This window comes from Aspergillus oryzae, chromosome 4, assembly GCF_000184455.2.
Source record: "Aspergillus oryzae RIB40 DNA, chromosome 4".
Classification (NCBI taxonomy): Eukaryota; Fungi; Ascomycota; class Eurotiomycetes; order Eurotiales; family Aspergillaceae; genus Aspergillus; species Aspergillus oryzae.
In genome coordinates, this window is record NC_036438.1 from 2,452,627 (window position 1) to 2,470,503 (window position 17,877).

General features: G+C 48.7%; 3 protein-coding genes across 3 annotated transcripts; 1 reads left to right on the forward strand and 2 right to left on the reverse strand.

The window, feature by feature from the left end:
* Positions 1-499: 499 nt before the first annotated feature.
* AO090012000947 (uncharacterized protein) lies at positions 500-5,433 on the reverse strand (the record flags this gene model as incomplete). The annotated part of the gene is made up of 6 exons (XM_023236699.1): positions 500-1,673; positions 1,725-2,427; positions 2,484-2,707; positions 2,762-3,446; positions 3,502-3,987; positions 5,403-5,433. The coding sequence occupies 6 exons, from the start codon at positions 5,431-5,433 to the stop codon at positions 500-502; spliced, it is 3,303 nt and encodes a 1,100-aa protein (XP_023091601.1).
* Positions 5,434-13,929: 8,496 nt separating this feature from the next.
* On the forward strand, positions 13,930-15,340 carry AO090012000948 (pyruvate dehydrogenase (acetyl-transferring) subunit E1 alpha; the record flags this gene model as incomplete). The annotated part of the gene is made up of 4 exons (XM_001727836.3): positions 13,930-14,052; positions 14,118-14,251; positions 14,323-14,777; positions 14,835-15,340. 4 exons carry the CDS (start codon positions 13,930-13,932, stop codon positions 15,338-15,340), a joined length of 1,218 nt encoding a protein of 405 aa, XP_001727888.1.
* A 335-nt stretch (positions 15,341-15,675) lies between these two features.
* On the reverse strand, positions 15,676-17,292 carry AO090012000949 (uncharacterized protein; the record flags this gene model as incomplete). Its single annotated transcript, XM_001727837.1, has 1 exon — positions 15,676-17,292. One exon carries the CDS (start codon positions 17,290-17,292, stop codon positions 15,676-15,678), a length of 1,617 nt encoding a protein of 538 aa, XP_001727889.1.
* Between the last annotated feature and the right edge of the window lie 585 nt (positions 17,293-17,877).

The window sequence follows — 17,877 nt, forward strand, 5'->3', positions numbered from 1 at the left end:
CACGGAAAAATGATAGCGCGGGGAGGCAGGTCTGACGGGAGGATCAATTAGCATGTACTGGTGGCCGGTAGAAGATCTGGATTATATTGATCTATTATATTGATCGGGGCATATCGCAAAGAGCGTCGCAAACTAGGAAGTACACAATAGAGACAGCAATGTATACGAACGAACCTCATCTCGTAACTGCTCAGAGACAATAACAAAGCAAGCATATGCGTGATTCATCCAGACTCAACCCAGCCCCCATCCGTCACCCAATATTAAGAATATAAGCTGATCTATACATAGGTACAACCAGTAAGAACAGATGAAAATATTACAAAACAACCAAACCCGTGGTATCGTGCTGCACAGTCATGGTGAACAAAGTGGTATCATAAACAATCAAAGGGAGGAAAGGGAATATTAGTAGCCACTCAAGAGGTGATTAAGAGGGAATAGAAAACAAATGCGACAGAATAAGAAAAGCTTGTAAGCGAGAGTCATGTCGGTGCGTTCATTCTTCAGTCAATGCGTCATCGCCGGTCTCACGCCACTCCTTAGACCGTTCGGTCAGTCGTCGAACTCCAGCCACACGCTGGGCCCAGTGCGCCTCAGAGGGTGATCGGAAGGTGTACGCCCGCTGCGACGAAATCACGCCGATACCCTGTAGTACAGCCTTGCGGGAATCCCGGCCAAACACTGCAGGATGATTGATCCACTCGAGTGCTGCTTTTAGGTCACCATCCAGCGCCTGCATGGTCTGCGCATCAACCGCGGCTCCTGGTGTGATCGTGGCCGAGTCTGAGACAGCTGAGGAGTGGCTATCGCCGAAAGTAGAAGACCTTGGAGAAGTGGATGTAGGCGTGTCACCCCTGCTGCCAGAGTCGCTGATACTTGATGGTTTAACAGCGCCAGGAGGGAGCGGGGGAAGGCTCCCTTTACCAAGACCCTTGAGGATACTGCGGGTCTCAATCAGTAAGTGCTGCGCACGATCATGATGTCCACGCGATACCAAAGTCAATGCTCTTGTTAGCATGTCGGACGTGAGTAGCTCCATGCGTCGCTGAACAATTGAAGGATGTGGAGGGATAGGGGGAGTCATCGGTCGACTGGAATGTCGAGATTTGGGGTTCGGTGGGAGCATAGTGATCGCCAAAAGTGATGGTCGCGGCGAATGCGTCAAATGGCCATCACGGAGAAGATCTCCGTAAGTGATATCCGCTTGGATCAATGGGACTTCCTCCACGCTAAGTACTCGCTGCTCATCTCCATCCGACCCACCACCGAGGGCTTCCAGTCCGGAGACCAGACTCTCCCAGGGGTCTTGCGGCATGTTCTCCTGGGAGGAGTTGTCGGGCTGAATGACAAGCTGAACCAAGATATCCCGCTTATCTCCAAATCTGAGATCACCGAGAGCAGCCTCCGCGTCACGGCCGGTGGCCCTCTTAGTGGTGTGAAGAGCTCCACTAATTTTCACGAACTTCGCCGGAGAACCTTCCGGGAGACGAAGCTTCAGCTTAACATTCTGGTGAGAAGTTGTCTGCAAAGCTCCAAGACAGCCTGCCACACACTCGCGAAGCATCATCCAGTCCTTGACATAAAGATACGAGCCTTTTGTCCGGGTTGAGAGCTCAATCATTGTGTCCGGCTTATGGGTCAGTCCCAGGCCAAATGAGTGAATGCTAACCCTACAAGACAGTTAGTTCCATGGTCCTGACATCAAAATTATGGGAACGGACTTAGCAGCTTCTGCCCGGGACACAACAAAATCCACGCTATCCGGGTCAGAGGTAGACGAGTCGCTGATCAAGAGGATAGTGGATATGGGATTGGACAGCTTCCGTTGCATCAGTAGGTCCATGGCTACATTCGCTCCTTCAACCACGTCCGCGCGAAGACTCTTCTGGCCAACAGGGCGGATAGAGTTCAAAATCTTGCCCCATCCCCCCCAGGACTTCGTTGTCATTCCGACCAGAGGGACTCCGCCGCCACTAGAACCGAATGTCACTAACCCCATACGGTCTCGAGGCCCAAGATTCTGCACAAGAAACTTGAGCGCGTCGCGCAGAAGCGTGATTTTCAGGCCCTGCATCGAAGATGATACAGGGATCACCACTACAATATCAAGCGGAATGTGCAGAGATGGGCTAGGCCCACTTTCCACGGCCACACTCGTGTAGTCAGTGATGGCAGTGTTGTTCGACCGGGCCGCACCGTATGAGGAGTTCAGCGACGCCTGGCGTTTGATCTGGCTGTTTCGGTAGTCTTCCTCCTCGGCCCCAGAGTTATCTAGGTCATAGTCGGCACCGCGGGACAGGGAATCGAGCTGGTGGAGATCGAGCAGAGCACGACGCCAGATTTCTAACTGATTCCGGTTCTGGAAACTGAGATAAAAGCATGGAAGTTCGCTGACGGACAAACTCAGAGTTAGGACGGGCTCATCTGTATCCACTGTTAGCACTCGCTCATTGCCCACTGGTGTCGAAGTCTTGGTTTACCTGGGTCCGCATCGATATGCTTGAGATGCTTCTTGATCAGAATCGAGCCCTTAAGCGTACACCGCGTGTGTCGCGGTTTGTCATCATATTGGCGGCGATGGTCGCTGACCTTCTTCTCTTTGATGCAGATAAGCATCTCCGCGAACAGGTAGCATTGCAAGTCTTGCCACGATTCACGGTCTTTACCGACTCGCATCTGTCCATGCAAGCGAAGCTTTCCGAACCTACATTATAATTAGCGGGACCCTACAAGCAGACGGAACCACAAATCAGCATACCGCTGAAACTCAAGGCCATGCCAGTTGTCAACTTTCGTCCTCAGTTCCTCCGCAATCTCATCCAAGTTCTCCTGTGATTCGTATGGAGAGGGGCGTGGCTCCTGGGCGGCGGGAAAACGCATCATACTGTAAGGCTCATCCTCAGGTTGCGGTGAGCCAGTCGACGTGTGGCGCAAGTCATCAGAGTCTGCACGCCAACCTTCAGGGACTTCAATTGTGATTAGACAGGTCAAGGGCTGTTGTTGACGGGACCGGTTGAGGGTTGGAAACTCGCTCCGAATAGTCATCGTTGGGGCCGGGATAGGATTCTTTGTGGGCCCAGAGCGAGGGCTCAGTTCGGACTCCATGGCTTGGAGATCATAATCATGCCGTCTTCCGTTGCTCGGATGCTGGGTGTCATTGTAGTCACCCGATGACCCAGCAGCGCTACCATTCCTGGAGTGATGCTGACGGGATCCGGATGTCAGACGCTCGATCCGTTCGCGCGGGTCGCCCGTATCACGGCTATCCCGCCGACTGTATATGTCTCGACTATCCCGGTTATACGGCCTACTCCCAGCGTCACTAGGCAGCCGGCCGCGACTCACGTTCGTGCTTTGATCCCACGGCGTGGTAGCCCCGGTCATACCACTTCGTTGTGTGGCGGCATCACTGGTAACTGAGCGCACCATATTGCTAAGTTTCTCTGCAATTGAGTTAGCAACAGTTCTTCTAATGTCTTGCCTAGTGTTACCACTTACCGATATCTAACACATTCCCCCCGCGGCTTGTGTCCAACCCTAATGGCGCGTCACATGTCGGGCAATACTGGCCCTCGAACTCCCGAATAAACTCATAGAAACAGGCCTCATGCGCTACATGTGCACAGGAGAATTGGAGAACGCGCTCCCCCCGCAGGGTATGTTCTAGCGGTTCCTCGCAAACGGCGCACTCGCTGCCCACAAATGTCCTATCTCTCCGGGACCGAGTCCGGTCAACTTCCGTTAAGCCTGCCATTGGCCTGCTTGATATGGAATTGGACGTTTGAGACGAATAATTGATTGAATTCGATTGCCAGTCTGAACCTGAATGGTCAGGGTACAGGAAACCACTGGTGACAGTTGAAGGTGCACGAGACCGGAAAGAGCCAGCGTGGTTAGACAACCTACTGCCCGGTCGTTCTGAGCGGGTGAGCGAACGCAGAGACCGGAATGGTGAGCGGGTGGGGGACTCCGGTCGAGATGTTACTGTAGATAATGACGAATGCACCCGTCAGTGAACCGGGGGTTATAAAATGATAAACGACCAGAAAAAGGAACGGAAGCGGGCAGTGGAGGGTCGACTACGAAAGGACAGTAGTGAGGTAGTATTGCATAACAGTAGCGCAAGATTCTAGGTGTTCCTTTGTCTCGTCGGTGTCACATATAACAATGAGGATCACCGGGGTTGGTTAGGGTAGAGAGATAAGGAACGACCAAAATGCAGGAAAGAAGAGAAAAGGAACTGTGAGTTAGGAGGTGACGGTCCAGAATGATATAATGTTATGATAATGATAATAGGGTAAGGGAAAATAAAATTAAAAGAGGGAAAAGCCTAAAAAGAAAAATAATAAAAATAAATATAATAAGGGACTAGAATCAAGCACAAGCAACTAGTATGAGACACTATACTTACACGGCGGAGACTTCTTCTTGGGACGACCAAAGAAGCCACGCTCGGAACTTGAATCGATGCTCCCAGACTTTGAATCCGATCTGGAAGACGGTCGATGCTTCCACATGGGCTAGAAAAGAATGCTCCTGACGGGTCAGGAGGGAAAAATGATCACCTAAAAAGAAGAGAGGGGGGAGAATAGGACGAATTCCTATATTAGGGGAAAAGCCCAAGTGGGGAGATTATAGTGGGGGAGAAATTTAGAAAAAAACTCCCGAGGACGAAGGAATTGAACCAGGGGGTCGGAAGTCAAAGAGAATTGTTTGATGCGCAGACACACAAAACACAAAGGCAGAAAGTTAGAGTGAGAGAAAGAAAGGAGTGGAAGTTGGAGATATCGTGATGGTGGGAATAATTTTACGACGGCGTCACGGCCGGTCTTCAGGAGGCCGTTGATAGTGGATGGGGCGGGTGAGCGATCATTCAATACTGGTACCTCGACGGTACTTGAACAGTACCACTTCCACTTTCATTGGTACGTTCCGTTCCCCATTGATACCACCACGGGTTAGTTCATACCACCCAAGTATTATCAAGGTACAAAGTTCCTGCAGGAATACCATACGACGGTACGGAGTACAAGCACCAAAAGGAAACCCGAAAAGAAAAAAAGAAAAGAAAAAGAAAAATATTTCTTTCCAAGTGGGGCATGCAGCATCCGAGCCATGGTTTGAAAGGCCACCAAAAAGGCTTCCAGTGGAGCATATCCAGGGACTGAAAGTTTGAACGAAGGCCCCTGAAAAATGAGACCTTTTTTTTCCTTTCTCTTTGGGTTGAGAAGGAGGTGAATGTCAAACAACACTTATGAAGTGACAATGGATGAGGTCATGTGTAAAAAGTACCAGATGTGTACTGCTGTCAACTCAAATTTCTCCTAACCTAAACTCAGATCACAAACAAGAAAAAGAAACCACCAACTAGATGGATCCAGCCTCCTGGTTCTCCTTACATTGTACATCCTGTACAACCAGAGGCGACATCACTCCAGCCAGTCGGGCCTGTACAAGCCAATGATCAAATCGCCTACATTGATCTATCCAATCTATCTATCAACCACAGGCCGCCCTCGGAACATTTAATTCTTGGTAAAATCCATTCAATACTTTGTTTACTTTTTTAATTCTTTTTTTTTGCCCCCAAAGAATTGTAATTGAATCTCTTCTATGGAGAAACGCCACAGTCGGACATTACACCATATGTAGGGGACTAGTAGTTTAGCCGCACATTACCAGTAACGGAACATCTAGACTATCCAATTGAGAATGACTAGGAAACAATTTAACCATAAACCCAGACTGGCCAGAAAGAAGTATAGAGATCTACTCCGTACCTTCCAAATGTAATTGCGTTACGGTGCCGGTGAAATTCTCATCCTTTGTGCTACCATAAGCACAAAGAGACTAGCCTCATGACGGGGATATAATACAATGGCCTTATTATTCTCCATAAATTATGGCCTTTATGGGCCAAGCCGGGGCCATACGGTGCAATGACTGACCACAGGCCCCTAATTAACCGACTGCTGATCCCCGAGCGTTTTCTGTCAGTTCATCTGCTAGGTTTCAATATTGAATATACCCAGTTCCAAAGAGATAAGGCTTGGTCGGTCCCTTATTCCAGATCTTACATTCTAAGGGTCAGGTGCATCTCTGGTATGGGAGGCGAATAAATGAAGCTGTGGTGGCGTACGTAAGCGTTGATACTGCATATGTTGTCAACGGCTGAGAACTTCGGGATCTCCACCGGGCAAATTTTAAAATGGGTAGCCCGGGACTTAGTCAGCCATGTCCGGCAGAACGGAGATGAAGCTGCACTCACTCCGTACGGATCTATGGGGCCCTTCAAGTTCAGCCTGCCCTGTGCTTTTCCCTTAAAAAAGAACCATCTGTACAAACTATCCATCTTTCAAACGATAATTCTCTTTGGCCACCACTTCGTTCTCCTGATCATTATTTTTCAAGTCTATCTTAGGATTTGTATCTCCTATGGACGGGAAAAGCGTATCGCATGAAATCTCCCAAAAACCCAAATCTCTGTGGAGGAGCCAATAACCATGGCGTCGGTTCTGCACTCATCCCCACCCGACCCGCTCGGAATGGTGCAGTACTTTTCCTTAGTGGGCTCAGTAGCTCCTCATTCCGGTAGGGTAGTTACAACCCCCGTACTGTCTCCATACTCCGTATGTACTACTGTGTACGTGTGTAAAGTACTGTATCAAGCCACTCACTTTTTCTTGTGCAGCGACTCCGTAGTTCCTGCAGGAATCCGCAAAATGGATACAACTGTCAGACGGCACTGAAACCCCCAGGATTTCTAGCTTAAACATCTAAGTATCTAAGCTCACCATTTTCTTCGATGGTTCCCTCCAATTAATATCCATGGGTGATCGTCTCCGGTATCCGACGGTAGAACTCCCCGTCCGGACCACGGAATGTCAAACCTTATGCCCCTCGGTCGAAAAATCGGCTACCCTACGAATTTTAGGAGAACGAAATCATTACACATGCGGTTGTACCTCGTAGTAGTACATGCAATAGCATTGATTAAATGCATAAGCGCAAGAGCATGGCTTCACAAGAGGGTAAACCAATAGAAGTTTCAACCATGGCTAGTGCCTGTTTCTGAGTGAGAACATATATCATACGTCAATTGTCAGAAATCCCCTCCGCATCTCGCTATAGTCAGCTACTAGTCATTGAATACAAAACACGAGACCTTATTAGCTGTTAAGCCTGATCCCCAAGGATGCACGGAACACATCCTACTGGGCCCCCTGGAAACCCTGCGTCCAACGTCAGAAGGAAGCATTCCGAGACGCTGACTCTCCCAAATCTTATCGAAGAACAGAAGAGCATCCTAAGTGGTAAATCCATACGGAGTATGTAAGACTTTAAGTTAACCAGTGTTTGGTGGATTTGAATCCATGGTCAGCAGCGTCAATCACTGCCGACTATATACAGACAGTACTCCACAGACATGGGAGTGTATCCGCTAATCAGCCAGATGGGTACTAACTATTGATTATCAGTATGACACATTGATGGGTCAGGAATTAGGGTCATACGCGCGAGCACTGACAAAACGAGTGTCCAATTTTAGCAAATTACTGGATTGACCAAGTCATGCATGAAATTTAAACCAATAATCCTTCCGTCTACCTCAACCATGTGAACTGCACGGTGCAACTTCTGTTCAAAGAGGAGCGTTTGAACTTTGGACTCATGGGATACAATAAGGATCAGCTCAATCTCCACTACTTTACGTGACCGGCCCGCCTATGTCTCGCACTATTGCTAGGATACGTGCTCTTGGCCGCCTAAGCCTGAGCATCTTAATGTCCTTTATTATAGCTTTTTTTCCGAAGTCAAGTCTAGTTCCTGTAACCGAGCGGAGTAACTCTAGTGCTCTGTGCAGACTGATCCACCACGGTGAAAATCATGCACGAAATAGGCACCCCAACAGTTCTGCTAAGATTGTGACAGGCATTGCGGTTTGCTGGGGCGTCGTCTGTTGAACTAACGGCGACATGGTTGGCAGGGGACTTAGGCGACAACCTTGTGGTTCAAGGCGCATGAAACAGTAGTGAAACTCCTAGCAGCGTCATTGTCTACTACTTGCAGTAGTCCATAAATCGCAGGATCCAAGGCTATTGCCTAGACAATCACCAATGGTGCTAACTAACTCCTCATAGTTTCGTCAACCGGCCAGAGTGCTTTTATATCGGGGTATGTTCGGAGTATACAGGACCTCTGTTCAGACCACCGTTGTTGGAGAGGAGAGAGCATGGGAAGCAGTCAAAGAAATAGTATATGCAGCGGTTCAGACTCCGAGATCATCCCACCAATAACGACTTTTGCTTCCCTGCGACGCGATGCGTAATACAGTACTTTTTGCGGCGATGCTCTCTCCTTTTCGACCATTTTGCCACAGACCGTCGGCCATAGGAACGTACGCGTTTGTCTGAAGCTCGAAAATAATGACAAAAACTACGGCCGCAGGCTTGCCACTGTATATGTTATATGCAAGGCGTATGCAATCAGCCTGCGCTGGTGATCTATCGTAGATAAATCAAATTGTCCGGGATTTGAACGAAGTTGACTGTTGACAGCTCACATTTTATGTCCCGTATATTGAAGATGGCGGTAGATCAGTGGAGGATATATCATGATCCATTTCCCTGGATAACGGCAACAGGGACTAATGTCAACTTTAATTTGCTGCAAGAACATTAATTAGAAAGTAAATAGTCTCTGCGAGTGGCAATGAGTGATGTCACCATAGTTTTATGTACCATGTGCCTACCTATAGTTTTATCAGCCTCTCCTATACTCCGCATTGCATTGCATACCAGAGTATCAGATGCATACTATGCATACTCCCCGGAGTACTACATCCATACGTACGGGGTACCACACACCGCGGTAACAGGGCTGGTTTTACATACCTAGATACATTCATACATTGAAACAACACTAGTGGACATTGGCCACGTCGACCTTTTAATACGGAGTATTTTGCCGGTCTTGTCCGGACCTCAAATGCGGTTTAATTTCCACCACTGCTAATACTAGTAATTCCTGCCTAGAAGAAACTCTTGCGAAGACTCATGCAGATTGCTTCCGGAAAAGGAAAGAGTCTCGTGATTTTCCGCGAAGTACGTGAAGTCAACTGGTGATAACTTCGAACATAGTATCAAGATCATCCAACCCAAGAGGATATATTTTTCCGGTTATAGATTGTCTTCACGTGGGTTTTCATTTTCACTTTTCACAATACTGTTACAATCCAGTACGAATACAATGAGGGCACAATATCAAGCCGTCTATTAATCAATTTGCAATTAACTAAGAAAACTTTATCAAACCCCCACTTGCCATTGAGTTCGTTTAACGGAGGATTTGTAGCAGTCAAAACAAGGCTAGTAGCATCGGCCGACGTGCTTTTTCTGGAAATTTCTGGGTTCTCGTCAGGTGGGTAATCGACGGAGAATGGGAATCATCCGTGGTTCATCCCTGGTGAGCGATGAGATAGTGCCCGTTGGCATACGTGCAATTGGTCCGTTTCAAGTCAGGAACCGCGCGCTGTTTGGTGGTTACAGGCTTTTCGGTCGGTCGGGATAACCCGAGAGAAAGGTAACGGTGGGACAGAGATGTAGAGTATTATGTATGTACATGCAGTTGGGTTGGTAACACCGTCGATAGACTCGCACATAGAATGACTGTTCACAAATATCCATATCGATATTGAGGGTCGAACTCGATGCCAGCCAAGAACTCCAGATAGGCATCTATTGTTCCACTTGATGTGACAAGTTTGGATCACAGGGGGGGTTACAGAATTCGCTGTCCGACCAAAATTTTCTCAGACTAGCTTTAACACCATTTCCTTGCAACATTCCTAAATAAGATACCTCTACTCTACTCAGCTTATCCACAGCTCTTGCCACGTTGAGGGAGCCCACTCCGACACATCTCGGCTGAACTACGGAGACCGATCCCCCTACAACGTTAGCCCTCTACCATACCGAAAATAGCTAAGTACATACAGGCATCATCCAGTCCCAGTCAACTGTGGCGGCAAGCTATTAGGTTCGTGACCCAGAATTGCCTTGGAAAAGATTTGTCACTGACTACTACCTTGTCACCTACTCTGTACCCACGAAACAACCCAGACCAAGATCTTCATGGTTCAATGGTTCTTGCTAAAAAAAAAAAAAAAACAAAAAGACTAATCCTAAAACCTAGACAATTGCCTCAATGCAACCTGCCCAAGGCTTCCGTTGAAACAGGATGCTGGAAAACTTAATTCGGGAAGGGCAAAAAAGGTTCGTGGAGATTGACGAATATGTTTTGCGGTATTTTTATGTGAAACAGGCTGGCTGAAAATACGCAATAGTTAAGCTGGTGTTGTTGATAATCCATCAAATCTCACATTTTGGACCCTAATTAGGTCCACGATCGGAGATCCGATCGTCCCGTTCATGGCCTTCCACTCGGAGTTCGCATTCCTGTCCAAGCAATTGATTGATAGATAATCGCTTAGTTAACCATTAGGGGAGAATGACCCACATCAATCTGTGCCATATCAACAATGGCGGCAATGTACATAGTGTCGCCCGTTTACAACGTCGTTCCCTCTCAAGATTGACCATCTCAGGTCGAACTGATCGTGTCTAATGGGCTTCCATCGATTAACTGCACAGCCGTGCTGGCGTGAGTTCACACTACTGTCTTTTATGAATGAACAACCTCCAGTCGAGCACCATCATACCCAAGCGCAGCCGGATGTTTGAAAATGTGTACTAATATGTGATGTAGGACGCATTGAAAGTTGGAATTCTAAAAATTCAGATCAATTATTGGCATCTCGAGCAGTTTGTCTGCTGCCATACGCATGTCACTGAGAATAAGGACAAGAGTACTATTTGCGACCGAGCTTGAAACAACCCAAGGAAGCTACCTAAGGTCCCTCTGCGAATCAGTGAATATGCCATCTGGTGCACTTCTAAGGTGATCTGCTGTCGGCATTGATAACGGTATATGTGTATGAATACGGCGAGATCCCTTCTAGGTGGAGGGTTTCCGCCTATTCACCTATAGCAGAGTGTCCTGGCATAGCTGAAGTTTATATTTAGGGTCATGACTCGTTCCCGTCATCTCTCTAGGTTGGCCCCAATGCTGAGGTTCCAAGGACCGATACCGAGCCGCCTTGGATTCACTTGCTATCTCTCTCATCCCTCATACCATTGCACGGTTTGTCAGCGTATAGCAGTCAGCCTCAATCTCTCAGCCTTGACCACATCAGGGTGTCGATCGCTACATGTATCTCAGTTAGGACGCATTCAAGCAAGCGGCAAGCGAAACCAGGTTGGCACTTGTTTCATTTGAGCACGAACTGTCCTCTTGGCTTGGTCTTGAACTTTTGGGAAAGGCCATCCTGTGCATTCATATCTCGCCAAAGAGAAAAGGACATCATCTCTTAGTCAAAAGATACCAAAGCCCCGCCGATACTGACTTACCCGATTTCTCACGATCCAAGTAGTTATTGTTTATGTTACGCAGAGCTTTCATCCCACGTCGTAATCAAAAAGTGATCACCCATTGATGTTGAAGGGAGATCCTTGGGACTCCGAGGAGAAGTCAGGTGATTCCAAGAATGGCGTACGCCGGTCCAACACGTATGCAGGATCAGGATCGGTGGCATCCGCCGGAGGGCCGGGCCAACATCAACGGTGTATCTATGGGGAAGAGGGAAAGTCGTATATGGCAGAGAAGTACCTACCGAAGGCCATCGACAAGCTTTTGATGATAATTGATCAGGATTCCACTGTTCCGTAGGATTTCTGTATAGCCGTCTCTTAGGTCAGCAGACCCACCACGCACTTCGGCGTGTTGGTCTGCCTCACCCAAACGATAATTCCCATCTAAACGATAAATTTGAAGCTATTCAAGCTCCTATACAACATCGCCTTGAGTATCTATCCAATAAGGTAATCTAGGGCCTTCCCTATCCACCTGGCCAGCTTCTGTACTAGGCAGATCCCCTGTATTTGTCGGTTGTGGTGGTTTATCGTATTCCAAAGCTCCCGTCTTTCTAATTTGCCTAAGACCCTGTAGTCTTTCCACCTCAGTACGATCCGCAATTCGGCGTTTTGCATCATATACAGTTAGTGGCCCGTGGTATTTAACCCTTTTCTGTGATTTCCGTCTATCCTGAGGCTTCCGGTATCGAAGATGCTGCTGTAGATCATCCTTGAGCTGAGCGGCTAATTCAGTAGTTTCAAGCGAGCTTTGGAATACACGGTCAAGGCGTCGTACAAAGCTTTGATCAAGCTCCGGGCTATTATTAATAAAGCTCTGCGCTTTACTAATACTTCGACGAAGACCTCGTATTGTAGATGGTGGCGATGAGCTTGATGGTGGTGGTGATGGTGTTGTAATTATCTCAAGTTCTGGAGCAGTTTCCAAAGCCTCACGTAGAGATTTCATCACCTTTTCTGAATCTAAGGGATATAGACCTCGCTTTTCAAAGGCATCCCGGATTGTACGTTGTTTGAAGGTCATCGTACGAATAGAATGGATCTCTTTTAAAAAATCACTCTTATCGTCCATCTCAGCACCTCTTTGAGCGAGCTCATTGTTTCTCTTGCGATAAAAGTGCTTATAGACTTGAAAAGGTTGTCCATCAAGAGGCTGTACAAGATGTGTTGTATGAGGAGGAAAGCAATATGGTATAATATAGTGTAGTCCACAGAATTGAAGAAATTCATAGGTAAGATGGGACTCGTGGCCATCGAAAAATAGTAATCGAACCTCTTTTTTTGTAGAGATACGGTGTTTTGTATGACGGTGGAAGTGCTGAATCCAGTCAAAACTAATCTTATCTGTAGTATAGCCTTTTGGAGATAGAGATATTCGATATTCCTCTGGAATATCTGCATCGTACCACCGCTCAAGATGATATGTTCCTTTGAATATAAAGTATGGAGGAAGAGTAAAACCGTCCGCTGCAATACACTCTATTGCAGAGATCAGTTCCCCTACTTCTTTAGAGGGATTTCCTCTTGCAGCTCGTAGAGGCATAGTAGTTACAACTTTTTGAGTCTTTCCCTGTCCAAGTTGAAAGCCAGTTTCATCGAAATTGTATATATTTTTGGGAGGTATATTCTTGATAAAGGCCTCTAAGCAGTCGTACCAGTGTTGGAGAACACCTATATCTTCTGCATCAAGACGCTTCTTATCTTTCGGCTTCTGCTGAATGAGCTTAAACTCCTCAGGAAGACGTTTAATAAAGCGATAAACCCAGTTCTTGTCAACTGTACGAGATTGCCCGTCGGTTATATTCCGCTGCAGTATTTGGTTGGCACTCTGCTCAATCATTCCGGCCGTAGGTGGACTATATAGATTATCAAGCTGACGAATCCAACGAATTAGTGCCTTTTCTTGTGAATCATCAAGTGTCTTGGTTGAGATAGGACGTGAGGAAAGATTTGCTCGGCCATGAATACGCGCCCGGAGTCGTTGGTAAGGAACATTAAATTGACGCGCTAGCGCAGAGATATTGGGCTTTTTTTGGCCTTGGGCGATTGTACAGGCCTGTACGATCCGTATCTCGATATCAGAATAAGAATCAGGCATGGTGGTGGTATATAGGAGCCTGAATAGCTTCAAATTTATCGTTTAGGTGGGAATTATCGTTTGGGTGAGGCAGACCAACACGCCGAAGTGCGTGGTGGGTCTGCTGACCTAAGAGACGGCTATTGTGAAGAGGAGCAGAGAGATGAATGTTTGCCAGGTTTGCAGGGTGTACACCGGCAGTTCCCGATTGGAAAGTCAGCTTAGATAAGCCATTGCCCAAAGCCGTTAGCCGCAGGGGAAAGTTTGTTCCCAACATCTCCGTTGTTGAAAGATAACAGAATCTCCCTGATCTTCTTCCAGCTCCCTTCTCCATCAATTGGACCTCCTGCCCTACCCAGAATGTTGTTCCGCACTGCGTGGGCCCGTCAAGCCGCGCCTTTGAGGCGTCACGCTTTCACTCCCCTTGCCCGTCGCTCCGTCACCACCGACGCCGCCTCGTCGCATGCTGAGAACGTTCCGCAGGTTTGTTGAGCCCTTCGGAAAAGTCTCTGATATGGTGATGCTAACGCGCTGTGCGCTTTTCACAGGAGGATGACAAGCCTTTCACTGTCCAGCTTTCCGATGAGAGCTTTGAGACCTATGAGATCGATCCCCCTCCCTACACCCTGGAGGTCACCAAGAAGGAGCTGAAGCAGATGTACCATGATATGGTCTCGACCAGGTATGCATTATTGCGGGATCTTTATTGCTGTTGCGATCTAGCTCTAACGTTTCTCTCTCGTGTTACTTTAGACGCATGGAGATGGCCGCCGATCGTCTCTACAAAGAAAAGAAGATCAGAGGTTTCTGCCACTTGGCGACCGGTCAAGAAGCCGTCGCGACTGGTATTGAGCACGCCATCACCCGTGACGACAAAATCATCACTGCCTACCGTTGCCACGGTTATGCTTACATGCGCGGTGGAACCATCCGGTCCATTATCGGAGAGTTGCTCGGTCGCCGTGAAGGTATCGCCTACGGAAAGGGCGGTTCCATGCACATGTTCGCTCCTAACTTCTACGGTGGAAACGGTATTGTCGGTGCTCAGGTTCCTGTTGGTGCTGGTCTTGCTTTCGCTCAGCAGTACAATGAGGAGCCTACTACTAGCATTGTCCTGTACGGTGACGGTGCTTCCAACCAAGGTCAGGTCTTTGAGGCCTTCAACATGGCCAAGCTCTGGAACCTCCCGGTTCTGTTCGGCTGTGAGAGTAAGTTCTCCTTAACTACGGCCCACGTAAAGGTGAAGTGATTCTGATTCGTTGCAGACAACAAATATGGTATGGGTACTTCTGCCGCTCGTTCCTCTGCCTTGACCGAGTACTACAAGCGTGGTCAGTACATCCCTGGTATCAAGGTTAACGGCATGGATGTCCTTGCCACCAAGGCTGCCGTCCAGTACGCCAAGAACTATGCTGTCTCTGGCAACGGCCCTCTCGTGATGGAGTACGTCACCTACCGTTACGGAGGTCACTCCATGTCCGACCCCGGTACTACCTACCGTAGTCGTGAGGAGATCCAGCGCATGCGCAGCACTCACGACCCCATTGCCGGTCTCAAGCAGAAGATCCTTGACTGGAAGGTCATGACCGAGGACGAGCTCAAGGCCCTGGACAAGGCCGCTCGTGCCTTTGTTGACGAGGAGGTCGCCATCGCCGAGAACATGCCCGTTCCTGACAACAGCACTCGTATCCTCTTTGAGGACATCTACGTCCGTGGCAGCGAGCCCCGATGGATGAGGGGTCGTACCGTTGATGAGACCTTCTACTACTAAGTATGACACGATATGGCTTCTCATCGGGGGTGACAATGACGGAGGAAGTATAAAAAACAATTAAATTGGCAGGCTCCTATGCAGCATTACCATGCACGTTTACTATGTAATTTAGCCGGGATTTATATCTTTATTTTTGCATTATTCTCCTATAACGTTAGGAATATACTATTGGAGATCGTTCGAACATTAATGGTAAATATATAAAATCTCCTTAGCATGTATGTCGACGTTATCGGTGAAGTTTCAGCACTGCAATATGACTTGGAGAGGGATACGCTGTTCGCCAATGGGTATCATAGCAATAAGATCAAGTAACAAACCGAACGAAAAAATCACGCAGGCTCCTGTCTTAGCATTTCAAGAATCATCTCTTGCGTTCTCTGTACAGAATCCAACTTCTCTTCCAACGCCGCCCGGTCCTTTTCCAGCTCTGACCGGATCTCATCCCGCAGTTCCTGCCGGAGTTCCTCCTTGAGCTGGCTGATGGTCGACGCAGGCAATGCTTTCTCCTGCCTCTCGCCTTCGTCAGGGGTGACTTCCTCTTGGCTCAGCAGCCTTGCACGACGCTGGGACTCTAAGTTTGAGGCTAGCGATGCGATTAAGGGCGACGACTGAGGTTCTGAGCTCACAGCATCCAGATGCTTGTTCAGTTTGCCAAGCGTTTCTATGACGGCACTCATCATGCCATTCTCCCCAGCTGAAGGTAGAGCAGACGTGGACGCTGGATGCTGGGACGACCACCCAGGTGAATTGGAAGGTTGATTTGCAAACATGTTTTCAAATCCGGGAGGCAACCGGACTAGATTAGATGTAACAGGGGCAGGGGCAGTAGGGGCAGGGGCAGGCGGAGGAGGCAGGGGACCCTGACTTTGGTTACCACTGATCGCAGTATTGTCCACTGCTGGACTGGACGTTTGTCTCCAACCGTTCGAGCTCGGAGCATCCCACGCCGGTTCCCAAGACCTTTCTTTCCTCTTGCGAGACCGGCGTGAGTCACGTTTCTCGATCCGCCTTGCCTCGGCCTCTTCCCAGCGCTGCCACGTCGGAATCCAGGCGTCGACAGCTGAACGCCATCGGGGATTCGATAGGTCCTCATTCTCCGAGCCACCCTTCTCTCGCTGCTCCTCGAGAAACTTCATGCGCTGCTTCGTGACCAGCTCAACCTTCCGCCGCACCGAGTGCCACGAATATGGATGTCCCTGGTCGCGCGTGAATTCCGCCGTCACCGTCATCCACCATTTGCACAGGTTACTGCGCTGTCCGAATTTCTCCGCATGCCGATTGCAGATGTTGAACAATGACACTTCCTCCAGCGTCGTCAGCCGCTTGCCATGTTTGCGGGGCGTATCTCCTGCCATCCCGCTACTATCCATATCGTCGTCTCCCAGCACCCGATCCATAATACTATTCCTCCCCGCAGACCCCATCACAGCGCCTCCAGTAGTTGTCGCTCCGCCAGCACCCCCCTCCCCTCCTCTCCTAGATTCCTGCACATCCCCATGCGACGGTACATAATCCGTATCCCCCAGTGCATCCGCCCCCACCACATCGCGCCCCCCGCTCGCAACATCCGACTGATCGCTATCGGAGCTCTCGATCGATTCCGCCGAAACCCGCGACTCAACCACCAGCGCGACCCCCGGCGCATGTTGCGGCGTATTAGTCCTCGGCCCAGGACCAGCGATGGCCTTCCCGCCAGCCGTAGTACCACCCCCAACTGCAGCAGCCCCTCCTCCTGGTGCGGCAGTTGCACCCATCCTCAAATTCGACGAGAGGGTCGGTAACGCACCAGGGGGCGCATTATGCGGCCGCGACATCCATCGCAGCTGCGACATGGGGTACGAGGAGTGAGACGAGGGATTGGGCGATTCGAGTCGACGGCCCGGCGTCGTCGTTGCTGCGTTTGCCGCCGCATGATGGTTCGGTCCATGTCCGTGCCAGGAATACATTGGGTCTCTTTTTGGGGGCGGATCTAAGAGATCCAGGTTCTGGGTTGGAGGGGGTTCTTTTGTTTTTTTTTATTCTTTCCCCCGTTTGATGGGCGATTTCTTCTCTTCTCTCCCCCGGTTGCTTTTTGGTTGTGGCGAGCCGGGTCTAGAGTGGTGGGTGTGGTATGTCTCGGTGGTGCGGAATGAAAAAATGGGGTGATGATTTGCAATTTTACCGCGCTGTTGTGATTAGCGGGTAGGTGTGGCCTGGTACTGTATTTTTCAGCTAGTCTAGATTGTAATTGACATACGACTCTTACCCATCCCATGACACATATATATTTCTATAGTGTGGTCTAGAACTAGCGGGTATATCAGGCTGTCACTACCCTAAAAATATTATACCATGTACGATCTCAAAACGACCAGTACTTGACTATTTAAATTTAAATCGGAGATTGAGGTTGCATTTACATTCACTTGATTGTACAGGGTGTATGCGCTATCAGTCCAACACCAAACATGATTTTTGTCCTCCCGCAGGGAACACAAAGGTAGATCGATAGATAGATAGGTACATCTATGAGAACGGACATATGCCAAATA